We start from the raw sequence: 18,716 nt of genomic DNA on the forward strand, positions 1-18,716 counted from the left end.
CAAAATACCTTTGCATGTGACAAGAAACTGATCTTGAAAAAGACTGCTAAAACCAGAAGACCAGGCTTGACTTTCAGCAGTTTCGTAGCGCAAGTTTAACCATAAATTCCTCCCACCTCAGAATGGATTTGAAGAAACTGAAAGATTTTTTTGTAGTTCAGCACGTTAGGAAGAAAAGCCTCTTTCATTTTTCAAAATTAAGTTCTCAGCTGCGCAGGAAAGCTTCTGGAAGTTAACTAGTAAAAGCAATTTTTCTGCTAAAACAGGCTGCTTCGTAGCGCAGAACAGGATTTTTACACTGTCTGTGCTACGAAAATGTGGATTCGTAGCTAGTTTGAAAATTTCTCCAAAATGATGACTTCTAATCTCATGGTGAAGCTTCTAGGACATGGAATGAGGCTGTCAAACTTTATTTGGAAAAGAGATATGACCTTGAAAGACTTCTAACCTTATGACCTAATCCTTAAAGCATGAAATGACCTAGAGACCCTTTAACACCATGACTAGAAGAAGGGTTTGTAAATGAGAATGACACTAATTGTGATGAGATGACTCAAAACTTATAAGACTATGACTAGAAACAAGGCAACTCTCCAAAGCTTAGAGACAAAGATTTTAGGGTGATAACAAAGGGAAGGAAAGTTTAAAAAGCCCTATTGTACATATGGAAGAAGAATTTCATTTGTTGTACAAATAGAGTCATAAATAACAATGATGTTGAAAAATTATCTTTCCAACTATCAAAACCAAGATACATTAACTTCCTCAAAAATTTAGCTATTGCACTTCCTTTCTTGTTTATCTTATAATTTGTTGGATAATATGCCTCTTAGAATTACTAATTGTCAAAATGTCTACTAAAACGAATAATGATGGAGATTCTAAAACAAGGAAGGATGAAAGTGGAAAAAATAGAAATAATCAATAAATTGTGCACACTATTGAAAAATATTAGAGACCGAAACAAGATAAGAATAACTATAATTTGTTTGGTTATTTTTCTTTTCCTTTTCTGAATTTATTGTACTGAGAGGTGCTCTACAACATAGATAGTGGTGGATGTGTAGGCATAAAATTTTAACATTTAACTTTTATATTTATATATAACATTTAACATTTAAATAATAAAGATGTTATAAGTTATATAGAGCCTAGTATGAGGGATATTTTGTAGTGTTCGTAAATGAGTGTAAACGTTTAAATTTTGTCTCAATTAATAATAAAAGGTTAAAAGTAATAAAAATAGTAAAATTTGATTTGTTATTTTGTTTCAAATATGTTTCGATATCCATCGCATTCAAGAATATTTTGTGATCGACATTTCGAACCCTCAACTATGGTTCATCTTTAGGATAAAATTAAATATGGAAGACATGATCAAGCCTAATGTTGTAATAAATATCAAATTATAGGTAAAAAGATAGTAAATGAAAAAAGATACATGTTTGAATAATAATTGTGAGATAAGTTTAATAACATGTTTGTTTGTTAAAATTATTCAATTTGATATAATGTAAATATTTTTGATTTCGTAAATTAAACTTAATGTAATATTGTTAATTGTTATATAAATATTTCTATGTTTGATTAATTGTAATGTTTTTTAATTTTTAGGTAATTACTTTTTTTATTTCATGATTAGATTATATAATATATTATATACGATTAGATCATATAGTATAGGAATTTAAGTTATGTATATAATAAAATTATAGTATCTTGAGTGAAATTTATCTAGTTAAAATATTTAATTAATAATAAAATTAGGAGTCTTACAAGGAGGGGGTTTGTGAGGAGATTGATTTGGATGTTAAGGTGGGAATCCAATTCTCACTTATATTCCATCCTTCATCTCTATTAAGGTTATTAGGATGTTTATTAATCTCTATGGCTTCCCTAAATTTCCTATGGAAGTAATGATCAATTTTAGCTAGGATGTGAGTCTTTTCAATACAAATTTGATGTTTGGTATTATTGGAATGTTATGCTAATGTTGATGTTTTAGAATGACTATGTTTTATGTCAGCAGAATGTTCCTAGATTCTAGTATTGATAGATCGACCAATTTCCCCTATATATGGTGTTCCACAAGAACATGGAATTAAATAAACACCTTTATGGCATTTGGGGTCTATGGGATCTTTAACAAAATTGAGATAACTATGGATGGTGTTTAAAGGTTTGAAGGTGGTCATAATGTTATTTCTTTTTAGAATGTGGGTTATTTTGTCAATGGTCCCTAGAATGTAAGGGAGGTATAATTTTCCCACAAAGTTGTCCAATTTTTTATTATTCTTGGGTTTTGTGATAGCATTACATAGAGATTTAATGGATTGGTGTTTTTTGTAACATCTTTTTAAGAACATGTTTATAAGATGTGCTTATCAATACCACATGCCCAAAAACCATAATTAATTTCACAATAAAAAACTAAAATGTAATATATTATAGACATTACGTATATCATTGGTAAAATAGAGTGACAATGTGGATCATATGAATGGAGGAAATAGAGAGAGAGAGTAACAAATATGGAGGGAAGAGAGAGAGAGGGAGAGGGGGAGGGAAGAACACAAATATATATAGATAGGGGTGGAAATAGATAGAGTGGAAAGGGAGAGATAGAGAGAGGAGAGGAGGGAATATAGAGAAGGAGAGGAAATTGAAAGGGAGGGAAAGGTAAGAGAGAGAGAGCGGCATATATATGGATGGGAGAGAGGGGGAGAGAGATAAGGGGAGAGGGAGGGAGATAATGATAGAGATGGAGGGTAGAGAGAGAGACAAAGGGAGGTGTGTGTGTGTGTGTGTGTGTGTGTGTGTGTGTGTGAGAGAGAGAGAGAGAGAGAGAGAGTGGTGGCGATAAAGGGATGTGGGAGAGAAAGGGAGAGCGAGGAAGGGAGAGAGAGAAATTGAGAGAAAGAAGGAGAGAGGGAGGGAGAGAGGGAAGAATTTGGAGGGGGAGAAAGAGAGAAGGAAGAACAAAGATATATAGAGATAGAGGGTGAGAGAGGGAGTGACAAGGGAGATACTGAGAGAGAGAGAGAGAGAGAGAGAGAGAGAGAGAGAGAGAGAGAGACAAAGACAAAGGGATGAGAGAGAGAGGGAGACACAAAGACAGAGGGGGGAGAGAGAGAAGGAGGTATGGAGGAACATAGTAACATAGTTGGAGGGTAGAGAGAGAAAGGAAAAAAGAGTGGACTTTAGAGATAGAATGAGAGAGGAAGGGAGGAGAGATGGATTTGGAGGGGGAGAGGGAGGGGAAGAGGGAGGGAGGGAGGGAAGAATAAATACATAGCGAGAAAGGTGGAGAGAGAGAGAGAGAGAGAGAGAGAGAGAGAGAGAGAGAGAGAGAGAGAGAGAGATGGATCCAACCTAGATATGGTATGTGTGTATATAAAACCTTGCCTAGATCCATATTAACCCCATATCTATCAAGCATTGAGAAGGAATAAATCTTTCTAGGTGAAAGCCTTTTTTTTGAGTGAAAAACTTGAGGGAAGGTTTGCACCTCGAAAGATTCTATCCCTTTGGATGTTTGATAGATCTGGGGTTAATTTAATTATCAAATTAACATTTTTGAATGTCTATTATATATAAATACAAGAAAAAAGGAATTAATCAAGACAATGACCTTGAAATAATGTAGATGGAAATGATCTTTAATAATTGTAATTATCTCTCTCTCTCTCTCTCTCTCTCTTTGTGTAATTATTATTTTCATTGTTGTTTTTCATAGTATTTCATATGTTTATTAAAGTTAAAAATAAAGAGAATGACTAGAATGATAAGTTCAATATTATACAAAATTATAATTAATATCAAAATATTATATTTTCAATTTAACATGATTCATTGTTTGTCTAGTTAATTATGAATTTTATTCATTGTCACAATTTGTAACATTTCTTATATTTATTATAGCGACAAGTAAGGAGAACAAAAACATTGATCAAATGAAAGTGAAACAGAGCTTTAATCAAGAAAAGAATATAATATTAGGTACCTATAACATATGTTATTATTTCTCTTGTCACTTTTGAAATTTTAATGCTTGTAACAATCGTAGAATTTTATATGTTTGTTATAGGACAAATCAAAAGAACAAAACTAACAACTAGAACAATGTTAAAAGTGTGTGTGTCTATATTAAGGTTGCATTGCTAATTCTTTTCTTTCATTATCAACGTTGTATTGAATATGTATTATATTAAAGAATTTGATTATAAGAAGTATTATTGGAATTTTATTGAAGCTTTGGAATTTTTTTTCTCCAAGTCCTATGAATATAATAGAAGAGAATATTGGCTAATCTAAAAATAATGGGAAATATTCAAGTGAAGTGTATTTTTCAACAATTTTTTCTTAGCAATTTTTGTAGCATGAATAAGTTGGTTTAATTATATTATCTATTTTTGTGTTGAAACCAAAATAAATGAAAATAAATTAGATATTTTATAGTTAAGGGACATTTTTTATTATAGCATTGATGATGATACAACAAAAGGACATATTGAGAAAATTACAAAGGATGCAAATTCTTCAATAGAGAAAAAAATATTATGGTTTCAACCACATGCATAAACTTTTAATGAATTTTGTTTTAAAAGTAAATATCTTGGAATTGTAATTTAGATGAAATCTTTGAAACAAAAAATAACAAGAATTCTAAAAAAATTGATTTCAAAAACATCACAATATCAACTTGTGTTTATGTGGACTAGTCAAATTGTAAATCGCAAAAGGGACATAAGGTCACAGACAATATGAAAAATGTTATACACACTAAATCATTGAAAAAGGTGTGGGAAATGAATGCTCAATATGATGCAACTAATACTGTGATAGTGGATTGTTCACCTGAGCGAGTGAAATAAAATCCCAAAAAAATATCTTTCTTGCTACTCCATTGACTGGAATAGACCAAGGATAATTTGTTGTTCAATGTGCTATGGACAATGTTGAATAAATTCAATAAGGAAACATATGTGTGGGCTACCTTAAAGGATTTTTAGTCAAAATTAATAATACCTTAAGATGATAAGTGTCTATTTCACACATAAATGTACATATGTTATTTAAAATATGAATTATTCACCATTATATGTTTGGCATCATGAAGGGATTTGGCGAGTTCATCTGGACCTCCGGGAACCCTAATCATGGCAGAACCCTAGGTCTTCTAGGTATTTGAACCATGGATTTTCTACCAGCGACAAGGGAGTTGGTATAAGTAGGATGGTATACCATGTGGGTTTGACCGTGGGTTAGGCTTTCTATATTGTTTTCTGGACCTCTAATCATCAAGCCTATCGATGGATGTTTTTGTTGTATTGTGGAATATCGCCCGTTGTTCAGCAACTCCGTTTTTCTCAACATCTTGCCCTCCCCTGGACATACAGCGGTCAGGTATTACTGTCAGTTTCAATGGTTGAAGAAGACCTCGTGGATTACGAGGAGGACCCCATGCTAGAACAGGAGATTTGGGCTCATCAAACTGGCCTGGTCATGGGCCCCTGGCAGAATAAATCGCTTCAGTTGACAGCTACTTTTCAGTCACCGCAACACCTGCCCTCCTCCGAAAAATGACAACCTCCTGCTGTTAATGTTGATGACTTACCCGGTTTGGAATTCCCCCCCCCCTCTCTCCGGCCACTCTGAATCTCTTTGGCAGAAGTCTTCAGGCATCACCCACCTTTGAATCCCCCTCGCCTCACCCCTCGCAACATTCCTTGTCTATGAAACCTCCTTGCATCTCCTTGGCTCTGGCTAGCCCTTCCAATCTCCCGCATCCTGCATAGTCCTACATACATCCGGGCTCATGCAGCTTCAATCCTCATTCCCTGATTCGATCAGGTTGCTTCAGTTCTCCCATACTAAACCCTCGACCTGCTTTATCAGCCCAGCATAGCTCCTCGGAACCGTACAAAAGTTTTCTTAGAGAACATCCCATGGGATGATGCACGGACAAGCCCAAAAAGGGTTGGTGCCTCAGAGTGGTGGAAACTGACATTAATCTGACTTTGGTGAAGATGTTCCTATGGCGGACGCTAAGGACACGGCGAGGAAAGTTCTTGTTGGTTGTGTATGAGACAGGAACTATATAGTGGAGAATCTATGTCAATGGACCATGGAGATATGGGGTTCTCTGTTGAAAGAACTTCCTGTAATTAGGGTTTTAGCATTTGCCCTCCACTTTCATAGGGAGGAGTACACGGACTGGATATTATCATGCTACTAGAATATTGAGCTTGCTCCTGTACTATTGAAGAGATGGGATCCACTTTTCGATCCAAAGCATGAATAGCTGGGAGCAGGGCCTATTTGGGTCAGACTACTTGGTTTTCCCATGTAGTTTTGGACTCCTCAGGTTTTCAAACATATTGGAGATGCACTGGGGACTTACCTTGAGCATGACTAGTCCTTCGAAAAGACAGGCATTATGACTATGGCGAGGATTTTGGTACATCTTGACACCAGGGAAGGGCTTGAAGAAAAAATCACTCTACACAGGAGACACTTCTCACACAAACAACTTTTGGACTATGAAGGAGTCCCATTTCGCTGTAGGAGGTGCCACAAAGTGGGTCACCTATACAAGGATTGCCCACTGCTTTCTTCGGTGACTACAAAGAACTCTCGGGGGACCAAGCAATAGATCTCTGAAGAGCTGAATAAGGGAGATCAGAAACAAGGATAGGCACCACCTGAGCCTATGTTGGCCACTACACAAAAGGAAAAAAATCAGCGAAAAGCTCCAACCTCACCTCCATAGACTCACTCCAAATCAGCTGCGGAAGCACCTTCTCTCCTAGGTAATGGATCTATCCGCATAACTTCTATACTTTTTTCAGATGTTATGTTTACTACTCTGCATACATCTTTGCATCCCCCTTCCTCTGCACATTGCACTATCCCTTCCATCCCTTGCTCCATCATTCCTCCTCCCCCCACTTTCTCTACTACACCTACTTCCCTCAGGGATTTTTCCACTCCCCCATCTCATACTTCCTCCCCTTCTGGGATGGGATCCCATCCCTACAACCTCCGATCCAGAGCTCGACCTAAGACTCCTCATTTAGGTTTGGGCCTTTCCCTAGAAGGACCAAGAAATATAAACCTACCAGAGGGCACCCATCCAAGATCAAATCAGCCATCAAGTCGGCGGTGGCTGATGTAGTGAGGGGATGTCAATACACCATTGAAAGGGCACTTAGAGTAATTGAGCCCTCTACCCCTGTCTCCCCATGATTTGGCTCTCCTACAAATCCAGGGAATTAGCCAACCCCAAAAAGAGATTGGCTCTCAAGCGTCTTTTACATGGTTCCAATTGTGACATCCTCTTCCTACAGGAAACCCTTGGCACATCTAACATCATTACCAGAACCCTCCTCTCTATCCTACCGGGCTGGGTTTTTTAGGGTATGGATGTTATTAGCAGATCCAGAGGTCCTGCAATAGGTATAAACCCCAAAGCTATCAAGCATATTTCCTGCTGGGGCAGTTTGGGATTCATCGGAATGGATATTTTTGTGAGTGAGCTTAGGTACCAGTTAAAAGTGATTAACATATATGCCCCTAATTAGAATAGAATGGAGTTTTGGCACAACTTGTTGAAACACAACCTTGTCTCAAGCACCACAATTATAGGGGGGGACTTAAATTTTTCTTTGGGAATGGAGGAATCCTGGGGACATCATTCATAGATCGACCCTATATCAGATAAGATGAGCACTCTACTGGATACTTTCAAACTTGTAGACATTCCTATGAACAAGAAATTGCCCACATGGCATAACAGGAGGATGGGTGAAGCTGCCCTGGGTCGGAGATTGGATCGTTTCTTGATCCATGAAGATCTCCTCCATACCCTACCCCTATACAGACAATGGTTTGGTATTGGAGGATCTTCTGATCACCTCCCCATATACCTACAAATCTTTGGTCCCTCTAAAAAGCCTTGTGCCCCCTTCAAATTCTTTACTGGATACCTAAAATACCTAGTCTTCATCAATCTGGTGACTAAGTTTTGGAGAGCACAGCCCCCTCTCAGGGAGAAGAGAAGGGTAGTTGACTTCTATGTTCGACTTCAAAATCTTACAACTATGACAAAGGAATGGTCAAGGCGGAAGAAGTTGAGAGATGAACATAATCTAAAGGACATTGAAATACAAATAGCCCAACTCACGGATGAACAGGGGCTTGGATTCTTATCGTATGATACTAAACTCCATCTGATTAGTCTGGAAAACCAAAAGGCAAAGATCCTACTTGAAAAGGAAGAACAAAGGAGGTTGAAAAGTAGAGCCATTTGGCTACAAGCGGGAGATGGAAATACTAAGTTTTTCCACAATTTTGCTAATGGTAGAAAGGCCACCAACACTATTTGGTAGTTTCCCTGTGAGCTAGATGGATGGGCCTCTACTCACCCTCAATTAGCCAGGTTGGGGAATACCCATTTCAAAAGTCAATTTTGCTGCACCAGCAGCCATCACTCTCCCGGACATCATTAACCTGGCAGGCCATTTCCCTAGGTTTGCGGATGTGGATGTAGCAGAGGATTTGATACAACCGATCACCATGGAGGAACTAGAAGGAACACTTAAATGGTTGAAGAAGGAAAAGGGTCCTGGCCCAGATGGGTGGCTGGTTGAGTTCTACTCAGATTTTTTGGACCTGTTGGGACAGGACCTACTGGCGGTCATTGAAGAAAGAAGAATTACTGGACACATCCACTCACCCATCAACTTCACCTATTTGGCTTTGATCCCTAAGACTAATTCACCAGCCTCTTCTAATGATTTCCACCCCATATCGCTTTGCAACTGTCTATACAAAATCATTTCTAAAATCATAGCCAACCGCATCAAGCCCATTTTATCTAACCACATCTCTCAGGAGCAATTTGCTTTCCTCCACCATAGACATATTCAGGATGCTATTGGCTCAACCCAGGAAGCCCTTCACTCCATTAAGCACAAAAATCTCAAGGGACTCACTCTCAAAATAGATCTGTCAAAGGCTTTCGACAAAGTGAACTGGCTATACATCAAGATGATTATCACTCACTTGGGGTTTCCCCCTGCTCTCATCAACTGGATCATGGGGTGCATCTCCACTGTTTCTTTTGCCATTCTCATCAATGGATCTGCAACTCCATCCTTTAATATAGATAGAGGGATAAGGCAGGGATGCCCTTTATCACCACTACTATTCTTATTAGTCATGGAAGGATTGAGCAGGCTAATTGATTCAGAAAAAAGAAGAGGGGGCCTCAGAGGGCTAAAAATTATGGACCAATACTATCTGACACATCTACTATTTGTAGATGACATTTTGATTTTTTTGAATGGGAGTGTCCTGGACACCACTTCATTGAATGAGATTCTAAATCTATTCTGCAGAGCAACGGGAATGGAGATTAACAGAGATAAATCCACCATCTCCCTATCTGAATGTACTCAACAGGAATCTCAATTAGCCATACAAAAATTTCCATTTCAAGCTACTGATTTCATGGAGGGGCTCAAATATCTGGGTTTCAGACTAAAACCAGATGGATATAAAATTGCTAATTAGACCTGGCTCATCACAAAAGTGGAGAAGAGAATAAACTGCTGGTGTCACAGGTTCCTCTCTAGGGCCGGCAGACTAATTCTTATCAAATCAGTCCTCGAAGCCACCCCGGTTTACTGGATGTCACTAGCCTAGATTCCAAGAGGGATCCTTCACAGAATTCAACAAATCTGTTGCAAATTTCTCTGGAATGGAAGAAAGGAGGGCAAACCTTTTTCTTGGGTTAAATGGATCAAAATTGCTACTCCAAAGAAGTGGGGAGGTTGGGGACTTAAACTACTTCTAGCCTTTTCTTAAGCCTTGGCCGCAAAACAAAGCTGGTTACTACTAAAGCAAAAAAGTCTTTGGGCTGAGGTTATCCTACACAAATATATCTGGCCGTCTACTATTATAGATTGGATCAGAAGTCCAACATGGAACAGAAAAGGCATTTCGGTGATTTGGAGGGCCATACTCAATTCACTTCCCATTATCAAGGAAGGATTACTATGGAAAATTGGCAATGGAGCCTCAGTCTGCATTGGAATTGACCCATGGTTGGGCAGTGGAAATTCCCATCAGCTACTAATTGGGCTGATAAATCACTTAAATAGCAGGGGCATAAAGTTTATTGGGCAGATTGGTGATCAGCAGAACACAAATTTTCATTCACAAGCTTGGCTAACCGAGCAGAATTGGAACATACCAAATGAATGGTGTAGGACATGGCAAACCTATATTTAGGCATTCACTGAATCGCATGTTAGATTAAAGAATGAAGAGGATGAACTTATTTGGGCCCACTCAAAATCTAGACAATACTCATCTAAAGAGGGCTATGATATCATCATTGCAAATAAAAAATTGGAGGTCTTAAGAAGCTAGTGGGTTTCCTTATGGAAACTAAAAGCTCCATTTCATACCAGACTGTTAATGTGGAACATTTTAGAAATTGAGATCCCCACTGGATCCTATCTAAAAAGGAGGGCTTTTTTGGGTCCTACATGGTGTGTCCTATGCCTCCAAGAAGAGGAATCGACCTAGCACCTTTTTCTCACATGTCCGACCACCAGGAGCATTTGGTCTCAAGTCCTACAAACTCTAAATATGAATATGAATTGGCAGGGTGCTGATATTATAACAGCTTGGGACATCTGGTGGGGTACTACGGCTGTGGAGAAAACAAGAAACCTTCCCCTTCTTGTTTCATGGTACATATGGCTCAAGAGAAACATCAAAATTTTTGAAGACAAACCGGTAAACTGGAACCTGCTCCCTCCGCAAATCTGCGCTGCTTTTGAAGAACTTCCAAATGATGAGAGCCAAAAGAGACCTAGGATCATTCGACAGGAACAGATAAACACATCAATACCTTGGGCCTATTTTGATGGTGCTACCCAACAACATGGCTGTGGGGGAGGCATATGTTTCTACCTATCTGAATCACACTATTTCCATATTTGTATGGGACTGGGACCGGGCACTAATAATCATGTTGAACTGATATCATTACACCACCTGTTATACTTTGCCATTCTGAAACAATGCCGAAACATTCAAATTTTTGGGGACTCAAAGATTGTGACTGATTGGTTTAACAACACAGCTGTTTGTTCTGCTTACTCTTTGAGAACTATTATGGAAGAAATTGTTTTTTTCAAAACATTCTTTGATCAGATTTTTGTTTCTCACATCTATAGGGAAAGAAATGAGACTGCTGACAGGCTATTGAAAGAAGCAACGCATCGTCCTCTAGGAGAGTGGATGATCGCCAAACATACACCTGCCGAAATCTATCACTATTTTCACAGGCCATACATAGATGGGGGACTACAGAGGGGCGATAGCCCCTAATTTGTCAGCATCTTGATTTTGAACTTTATTGCAATTTTAATACTGTTTATATTTAGTTAAATGATTGTAAATATGGAGCACTACACACCCGTGTGGGTGAATTTTGAACTTTTTATTATGGTCTTGAACCAGCACAGTATACCCATTGGGTTTCATTGTAATATTAGTTATTGACAGTGGATAGACAACCATGTTTACAGCATATGCCTTCAGGCATCTACAACATGTAATTTCTCCTATGAAATTATGAATTTTCTTTACGGAAAAATGTATGGCATCGTGAATTATTAATGTATTTTGTAAACTTTATTAAGTTGACTTGCATTTCATGATACCAATAGAAATATTAGTGGTTTGGTTTGTCATTAGTAGAAATGAAATATTTTTCTTTTGTTTATTGCTAGTAAGACATTGTGTTAATGAAAATTATTAATTTTAATGGTTCTTTAATGTGTTCATATCAACATTTATTATTTTATAGAAATTTAAGAATATGGATTAGGTTGTATGTCGAAATTATCAGATAATTGGCCCATTTTCTTGGTTTGGGCCATTGCAATTATTTTTTCAATTGTTGTTTACCAAGTAATTACACCTATTAAAATTTAGTGATTTGAAGAATGATTCATTGTGTTCCTATAACGTCTCTTATTCCATAAATGTTAAACAGATATATTAGTTTGTATGTAGCTCCAACAATAGAAGTAGATATTGCACTAACATAAGCACCAAAAGCAGCTAAAAATCATATTTTCTATGAATCAAGTTCAATGATTTTTTATTTTCTCAAAATATATGGGAAATGAAAATTATATTAATACACATTATTTTTTTCTAAGTAAAGGCTAAATCTATTAATAAAGAGAAAATATTTACAAGGAGGTCAAGCCCTCAGAGGAGGCCGAAGCCATCCAACAACACTGACCCAGAGAACATAAGACTAGATAACTAGATGACTAGATAACCCGATAACCCAATTCCCGGATTGAGATGACCCAATACATAATTCCCAGAATCCATACATACAAAAAATGCTAGCCAAGGTGGTAAACAACATTACAGGGCATATGAGAACTGTGGCCATGATAATTTCTGTGCTGCCGTGACAACCATATGCAAAACTGAACAAAAACAAAGGACTGATAAACTTGTCGTGCCAAGACCTGATACAGAGCATATGACCATGAGAGCTGATAACTATGTCGAGCCAAGACCTGATACAAAACATGTTGACAAAAGCCAGAATAGCATAACACATAGGATAGAAGAACCAGAAGGGAAACTGCAACAGTAGGCACGGTTTTGAAGGCATCATGCATTTTTCAAAGGGTCCCGAGCATCCTTTTCCACCCAGCATGGAGAGCCCATCCACATGTCATCGATGTTGTCCCCGGCGCCCATGTCGTTGCCACCTGGAGGAGCTACCAAACATAGATTGCAATCAGATGGGTGTGCCGGATTGATCGCGGTCAAATTGTTCTGAGCATTATCTTCTAGAGGCTTAGGGACCTCAGGAACGTTCCCCTCAACTTGCAAGTCACCATGATTAAACACAGTTCCTACCTCATCTCCCTGGAGCACGCTATCATCCTGAGACTGCGAGGGTGAGGTATGGACAAAGAGACTAGGCCTGTCTTCTTCCTCAGCCAAAATGACAGTAATGCTAGCTGAGAGAATCGGTCTGTTGAGATGATTGTGAAATTTAAAGTGGGTAGTTTGGAATGAATTATGCGGGAAGGGCTTACCATGATCAGAGGACGGGGAAGCCGAAGCCAAAGGTATGATGTTCTGGGGAGTAGGCTGAGAACGTCCGCGGTTTCCACCGGTGCCTCCACGGCGAGAGCAACCACGGCGACGCACCATCGTCAGGAGAACAAAGAGACCTGAGGGAAGAGATGAACAGGGCCAGACAGAACAGGAACGAAGGTGGGCAAGCCAGGTAAGGAGCTTACACCGGAGAAACCACCAAGCTACCAGAGCAACACAGGGATGCAGGAATAAGGACAGGCTGATGAAGAGAGACCCGATAAGAATGATAGCCGAAACCACAGACGAAGCCATGAATATAACAACCTGCGAAGAGTCTCGAACAGGGAGCACATTCAATACTGAATGCTTGAAGAACTGCCGGTACAAAGAGTGATTCATATCATCCGCAGGAGGAGAATGAAGGTTGTGCAGGATTGCGAGGTGCAAATCTAGTTGTTGGCTTAACATGAGCCCACATTGAATGAGCCTCGAGAGCACCCGCATCTGGGTGTGTTTCTGCTACCTGGTTCATGTCATTCTTCACTATGGTGTGGTAATTTAATAGTTGGTCATCTGAGGCAATACTGGAGATCGATCCTACAAGAAGTTCCAACCCACATTCCACTCCCATATTAGCAAGAACGTCTGCCAGTTTGTTTCCTTCTCGACGAGTGTGCTTAAATGAAGTGGCCCTGTGTTGAGAAAGCCATCTGTCAATGAGCTCAAGCCTTTGAGCCATTTGCCATCTGTTGCTAACCTTGTGTGAGGGAGTGCCTTGCATGATTTTTGTAACCATATTTATAATAATCTACGAATCCCCTTCTATGATGAGCGGGAAAAATCCTCTGTCATGTGCTAAGGTGAGACCTTTCCATAAGCCTTCCAGTTCTGCTGAGTTGTTGGTATCCTAGCCTTTTGAGCCAAGAAAGTGTTGTAGAGGAGATCCTTGATGATCTCTGAAGACCCCTCCGAATCCTGAGCATCCTGGATTGCCTTTTGAGGCTCCATCGAAGTTAAGCTGGATCATATTGTTGGGCGGTGGGATCCATTTTGTCGGCATTCAATCAAGCAGAGATGGGTTTCCTTTGGAGGTAAGCTCTTGATTCAAATGTATATTCCAGTTAGCCCAAATGGATTGTTCTTGCGGCAGTGATGGAAAGTCTTCTTGGGACCAAGAATTGATGGAGAGGGATTCTTTAATATTTTGGCATAGCATGGTCCAGAGATTCTATGTAGACATGGATTGGTCCTTGAATATCCTGTGATTCCTTTCCTTCTAGATGTTCCACATTGGAAGGCCAGGGATAAGCTTCCAAAGAGTGTTTAGGAGTTTGCTTTGATACGGTGATTGATTCCAATTGCGAACTGTAGCTTTGATGTCCCCATGAATTCTGCCTTCTTTTTGGCAGCGAAAGCTAACTTTTTCCCACAGCTTGCGCCCAATGTGACAAGTCTGCATAATATGTATGGCTGATTCCTCTTCTTGCTTGTAGTTGGGGCATATGGAAGGGCCATAAAAATTTTTTTTCCTGAGGTTATCCCAAGTGAGTATTTTATTTTGACACAGGAGCCAAAGAAAGGTGGATACCTTCGGCCAATTGGAGGGATCCCAGATTTTACTCCATAGAACATCTTTGATTATGCGTTCCTTGATGATTATATTGTAAGCTTCCTTTGTGGTAAAAGTGCCCTTTTCTTCATATCCCCACCTTAGAATATCCATTCCCTCCGAAGAGAGTATTTTCCTTTTTCGTAATTCTGAGGAGAGAGAGGTCTGAGCCTGTTCAGTACCATGCCTGAGAATCTGATCCGCCTCAATCCAACGTCTGTAACCCTGTGTGGAAGAAGGATTCCAAAATTGACTGACCTTGTCTAACTCGTGCAAATCCTGCTCCGGTAAGTGAAGGTGAGAGAGGATGTCCTTGAGCTTCGGGAGCTGCTGCCAGGAGTCCTCCCAGAATCTAGCTGTGTTGCCATTCTTGATTTCCCAGAAGCTATGCTGTTGTATTAGGTTCTTGTGTTGTTTGGCCGAATTCCATATCACTGATCCCATGCCTACTTCTGACATTCGGATTCGTTCTTCGATTGGGTTGTTGCTTGCATATTTGGCTGTCCATAGTAAAGCCCAGGGAGTGTTAGGAGTTGAGAGCCATCTCCACCAAATTTTGGCTCCCATGACCTCATTACTATGCAACGGGTCCCTTAGACCAATGCCTCCAGCCTTCTTCGGAAGACAGACTTTATCCCATTTGACAAGAGCCCATTTACGGTTGGGGCCAGAGCTGCCCCATAAGAAGTTGCATTGGAGCTTCTTTATTTCCTTGAGCACCCATTTGGGAGTGGCCAAGATTGAAAAAATATAGAGCGGCATGGAATGAAGAATAGCTTTAATAAGAACTAATCTACTAGCCATGTTGAGAGCCCTGTGAGTCCATAGGAAAAGACGAGCCTCTAGCTTTTTTAAAAGGATTTTCCAGGAGGAGTGCTTAAGAGCCAAGGCAGTTAGGGGCACTCGCAGATATTTGGAAGGAAGAGAGGCAATGGTGAAGCTAAGAATACGAGCTATGGCATTTTAGGTGATTACAGGAGTGTTGAAGAAGAAAATTTGAGACTTGATTTTATTAACATTGGCTCCAGAGGCTTCGGAGAAGTCTGACAGGAGAGCTTTGAGTTGGCAGGCTTCCTGAACAGATGGATGGCCAAAAAGCATGTTATCATCTACAAATTGTTGATGAGAGTACGTGGGGGAGTTGAGAAAGGATAAACCTTTGAGCAGCTGAGAATGCAGGGCTGATTTGATGCTCTGTCCCAGCCCCTCTGCCATAATGACAAAAAGGAAGGGAGAGAGGGGATCTCCCTGCCTGATACCCCTGGAGGGACGAAAAGTGGGTGACGGTATGCCATTAATGAGCACCGAAAAGAAAGAAGAGGATAACAAACTCATAACCCACCTAACCCAAGGAGGAGCAAAGCCAAAAGCATTTAAATTTTTCTGAATGTAAATCCAACTTAAGCTATCAAAAGCCTTGGATAAATCAATTTTGAGCAGCATACCTAGTTTCTTGGATTGCTTCAGAGAATGGATTATTTCATGAGTTAAAATAATACCATCCGTAATCTGCCGACCTTCTACATAGCCAGATTGCTCTGGCGATATGATGAGAGGAAGCAATAATTTCAGTCTGGAGGCTATAATTTTTGATACAATTTTATAGATAATATTGCATAGAGCAATAGGTCTATACTTATCAGGTGTGCTGGGCTCCGCTTCCTTGGGAATCAACGCAATGAAGGTAGCATTCAGCCCTGGGTACATCCATCTTAAAGTACGCGATTCCTCCACTACTTGCCAAACCTCCAGTTTGATCAGGTCCCAAAAGTTGTGAAAAAAGTTGGAGGTGAATCCGTCCGGACCCGGCGCTTTGCCCGCTTTCAATTGTTGCACTGCATTCTCAACTTCCTGAAGGTCTGTGGGCTGGAGAAGGAGTTGATTATGCTCCTCTGTGATTAGTTTGGGAATGTTCCTCAGGACTTTGTCAATAGCAGGCATTCTATCTATATTTGGCTCTTGGTGTGCTTGCTTGAAATAATTAAGGAATTCACTTTCGATACCTTCATGAGTCTCAATCCTTGCTCCCTGCTCATTTTGAATGTGGGATATGTTGTTGTTCATTCTGCGCTGAACAGTGGTTCTGTGAAAGAACTTTGTATTTTTTTCTCCGTCCTTCAACCACTTTACTCTCGATTTCTGTCACCATAAAGTTTCCTCCTGTTTTTCTCTTGCTAAGATTTGTGCTTCAAGAATTTGTTCCTATTTTTTCAGGTCCTCAGATCGTCCTTCGATTATGATCTTCTGCTGCAAATTCTTCATGTCTTGATTAAGGGCATTCTGAGCTTGAAAAATGTTACCAAAAGAGGTGTGATTCCAGTGTTTGATTTCGCCTTTGAGGTGCTTGAGCTTCTGCTGGAACTGAGACATCCTGGAGCCATTAGAGGGGGTAAAATTGCTCCATGTTGAATTGACTAATTTATTGAAGTCCGGATGAGACATCCAGAAGGCTTCAAAATGAAACGGCCGCCGAATGTTGTGACCGGGGCGGTTCCACTGAAGGGCTATAGGCCAGTGATCGGAACCCGATATCGGCAGTATAGAAGCTACAAATTCTCCACCCAAGTGAATTGCATTATTTGATAATAGGAATCTGTCAAGGCGCGAAGCTATCTGATGTGATCCTTCTCTTTTGTTATTCCATGTAAACAAGCCATTGTTTGAGGGGATATCAATAAGCCAGTTATTCTGTATGAAGTCTTTTAGATTATTCCCATCTCTGTTACCTCTGTTTCTTCCTCCTTTTTTTTCTTCCAGCCTTGCAATCATGTTGAAGTCACCTCCAGAAATCCATAGGGGGTGCAACCTATTTGAGTTGAGCTCCGATAGGGTGTCCAGGATTTCAACTTTGTGCATAGTTTCCTGAGGGAAATACACATTAGTCATATGACCATAGATGTTAGTGCCATTTATGTGAAATATTGCTTGGATGAAGTTCTTGTTTGCATGTATATTGTTAAGCTGGATAGCGCGTGCATCCCATAGAATTGCAAGGCCACCCGATGCCCCTTGAGCATCTACAGCTGTTACCATCCCACCTGGCCAGGCTTTCGCTGCCATTTTTTCCAGAACAATCGAGTTGCATTTTGTTTCTTGCAAGAAAAGGATTTGAGGTTTTTCCTGCATGATCATATTTTTGAGAAGTCTACCTTTCCTTGGGCTATTGAGCCCTCTAATGTTCCATGAGATCAACTTCATTGAGAAGAGTTGGGGTTGATGTTGAAGTACTTAGTCAGCTTAGCATATCTGCCTGACTCTACTAACACTTCTCCTATTCTGATAGTTCTTTGGAGAGTGGTTTTCCTCCCACGCTTTTTGCTGTCATTGGTAATAAACTTTCCATCCCACGAACTACCAATCTGGACCCCAAGAGAGTGATTCTTTTGTGCTCGTGTAAGGACCTCCACTAGGTTGTCTACTTGCCGATCTGGGATCTTATCAAAATTCCTTGTTTTGCAGGCCTGCTCTAGGCCTAAGATATCAAGTTCACCAATGTCGATGTTCTCAGGATCTTCCTCCATGAATTGGGATTCTTGGAAGTCTTCAGTTGTTTCATCTGCTGTCTTTGAGCTGGGTGCTGGATTATCAACTTCCATTCCTTGAAAATTCCAGGCTGGGATTTTGATCTGGGTATGAGGGAGCGATTTGCTAATCTGGCTCTCCTCTGGGAGCGGTAAGGCCTCTTTTTGTTTTTCTTTAGTGGTTTCCTTCTCAGTCGGAGGGGGATTTTCGAGCTCATGATCATCATTACTTGCCAGAGCAGCAAAGCTATTGCTAGTTGAAGGTTTGGAAGAACTAGTTGGATGCGTCCTGGTATTGGCTGCCGATTTCTTATGGTTTCTTCTACGGTTAACCACTTTAGTAAACCCATCAGGAGCAGGTTTGTCTGGGGCCATTTGGGATGGGGGTTTTCTGTTTAGAGGACAGTCCCTGAAGAGATGGCCCAGATCAT

At 39.9% G+C, this 18,716-nt stretch overlaps 1 protein-coding gene across 1 annotated transcript; it reads right to left on the reverse strand.

Annotated features, from left to right (window-relative positions):
• Positions 1 to 16,966: 16,966 nt before the first annotated feature.
• LOC149238041 (uncharacterized) lies at positions 16,967 to 17,824 on the reverse strand. Its single transcript, XM_089369453.1, has one exon. It carries the CDS (start codon positions 17,822 to 17,824, stop codon positions 16,967 to 16,969), a length of 858 nt encoding a protein of 285 aa, XP_089225579.1.
• Between the last annotated feature and the right edge of the window lie 892 nt (positions 17,825 to 18,716).

The sequence above is a fragment of the Pinus tabuliformis genome, chromosome 8, assembly GCF_031772625.1.
Source record: "Pinus tabuliformis cultivar Carrire ecotype Pingquan chromosome 8, CPIR1, whole genome shotgun sequence".
NCBI classification, from domain to species: Eukaryota; Viridiplantae; Streptophyta; class Pinopsida; order Pinales; family Pinaceae; genus Pinus; species Pinus tabuliformis.

Excerpts from the sequence above, each read along its gene's own strand:
- LOC149238041 (XM_089369453.1), bottom strand. The coding sequence starts at position 17,824 with ATGGCAGCGAAAGCCTGGCCAGGTGGGATGGTAACAGCTGTAGATGCT.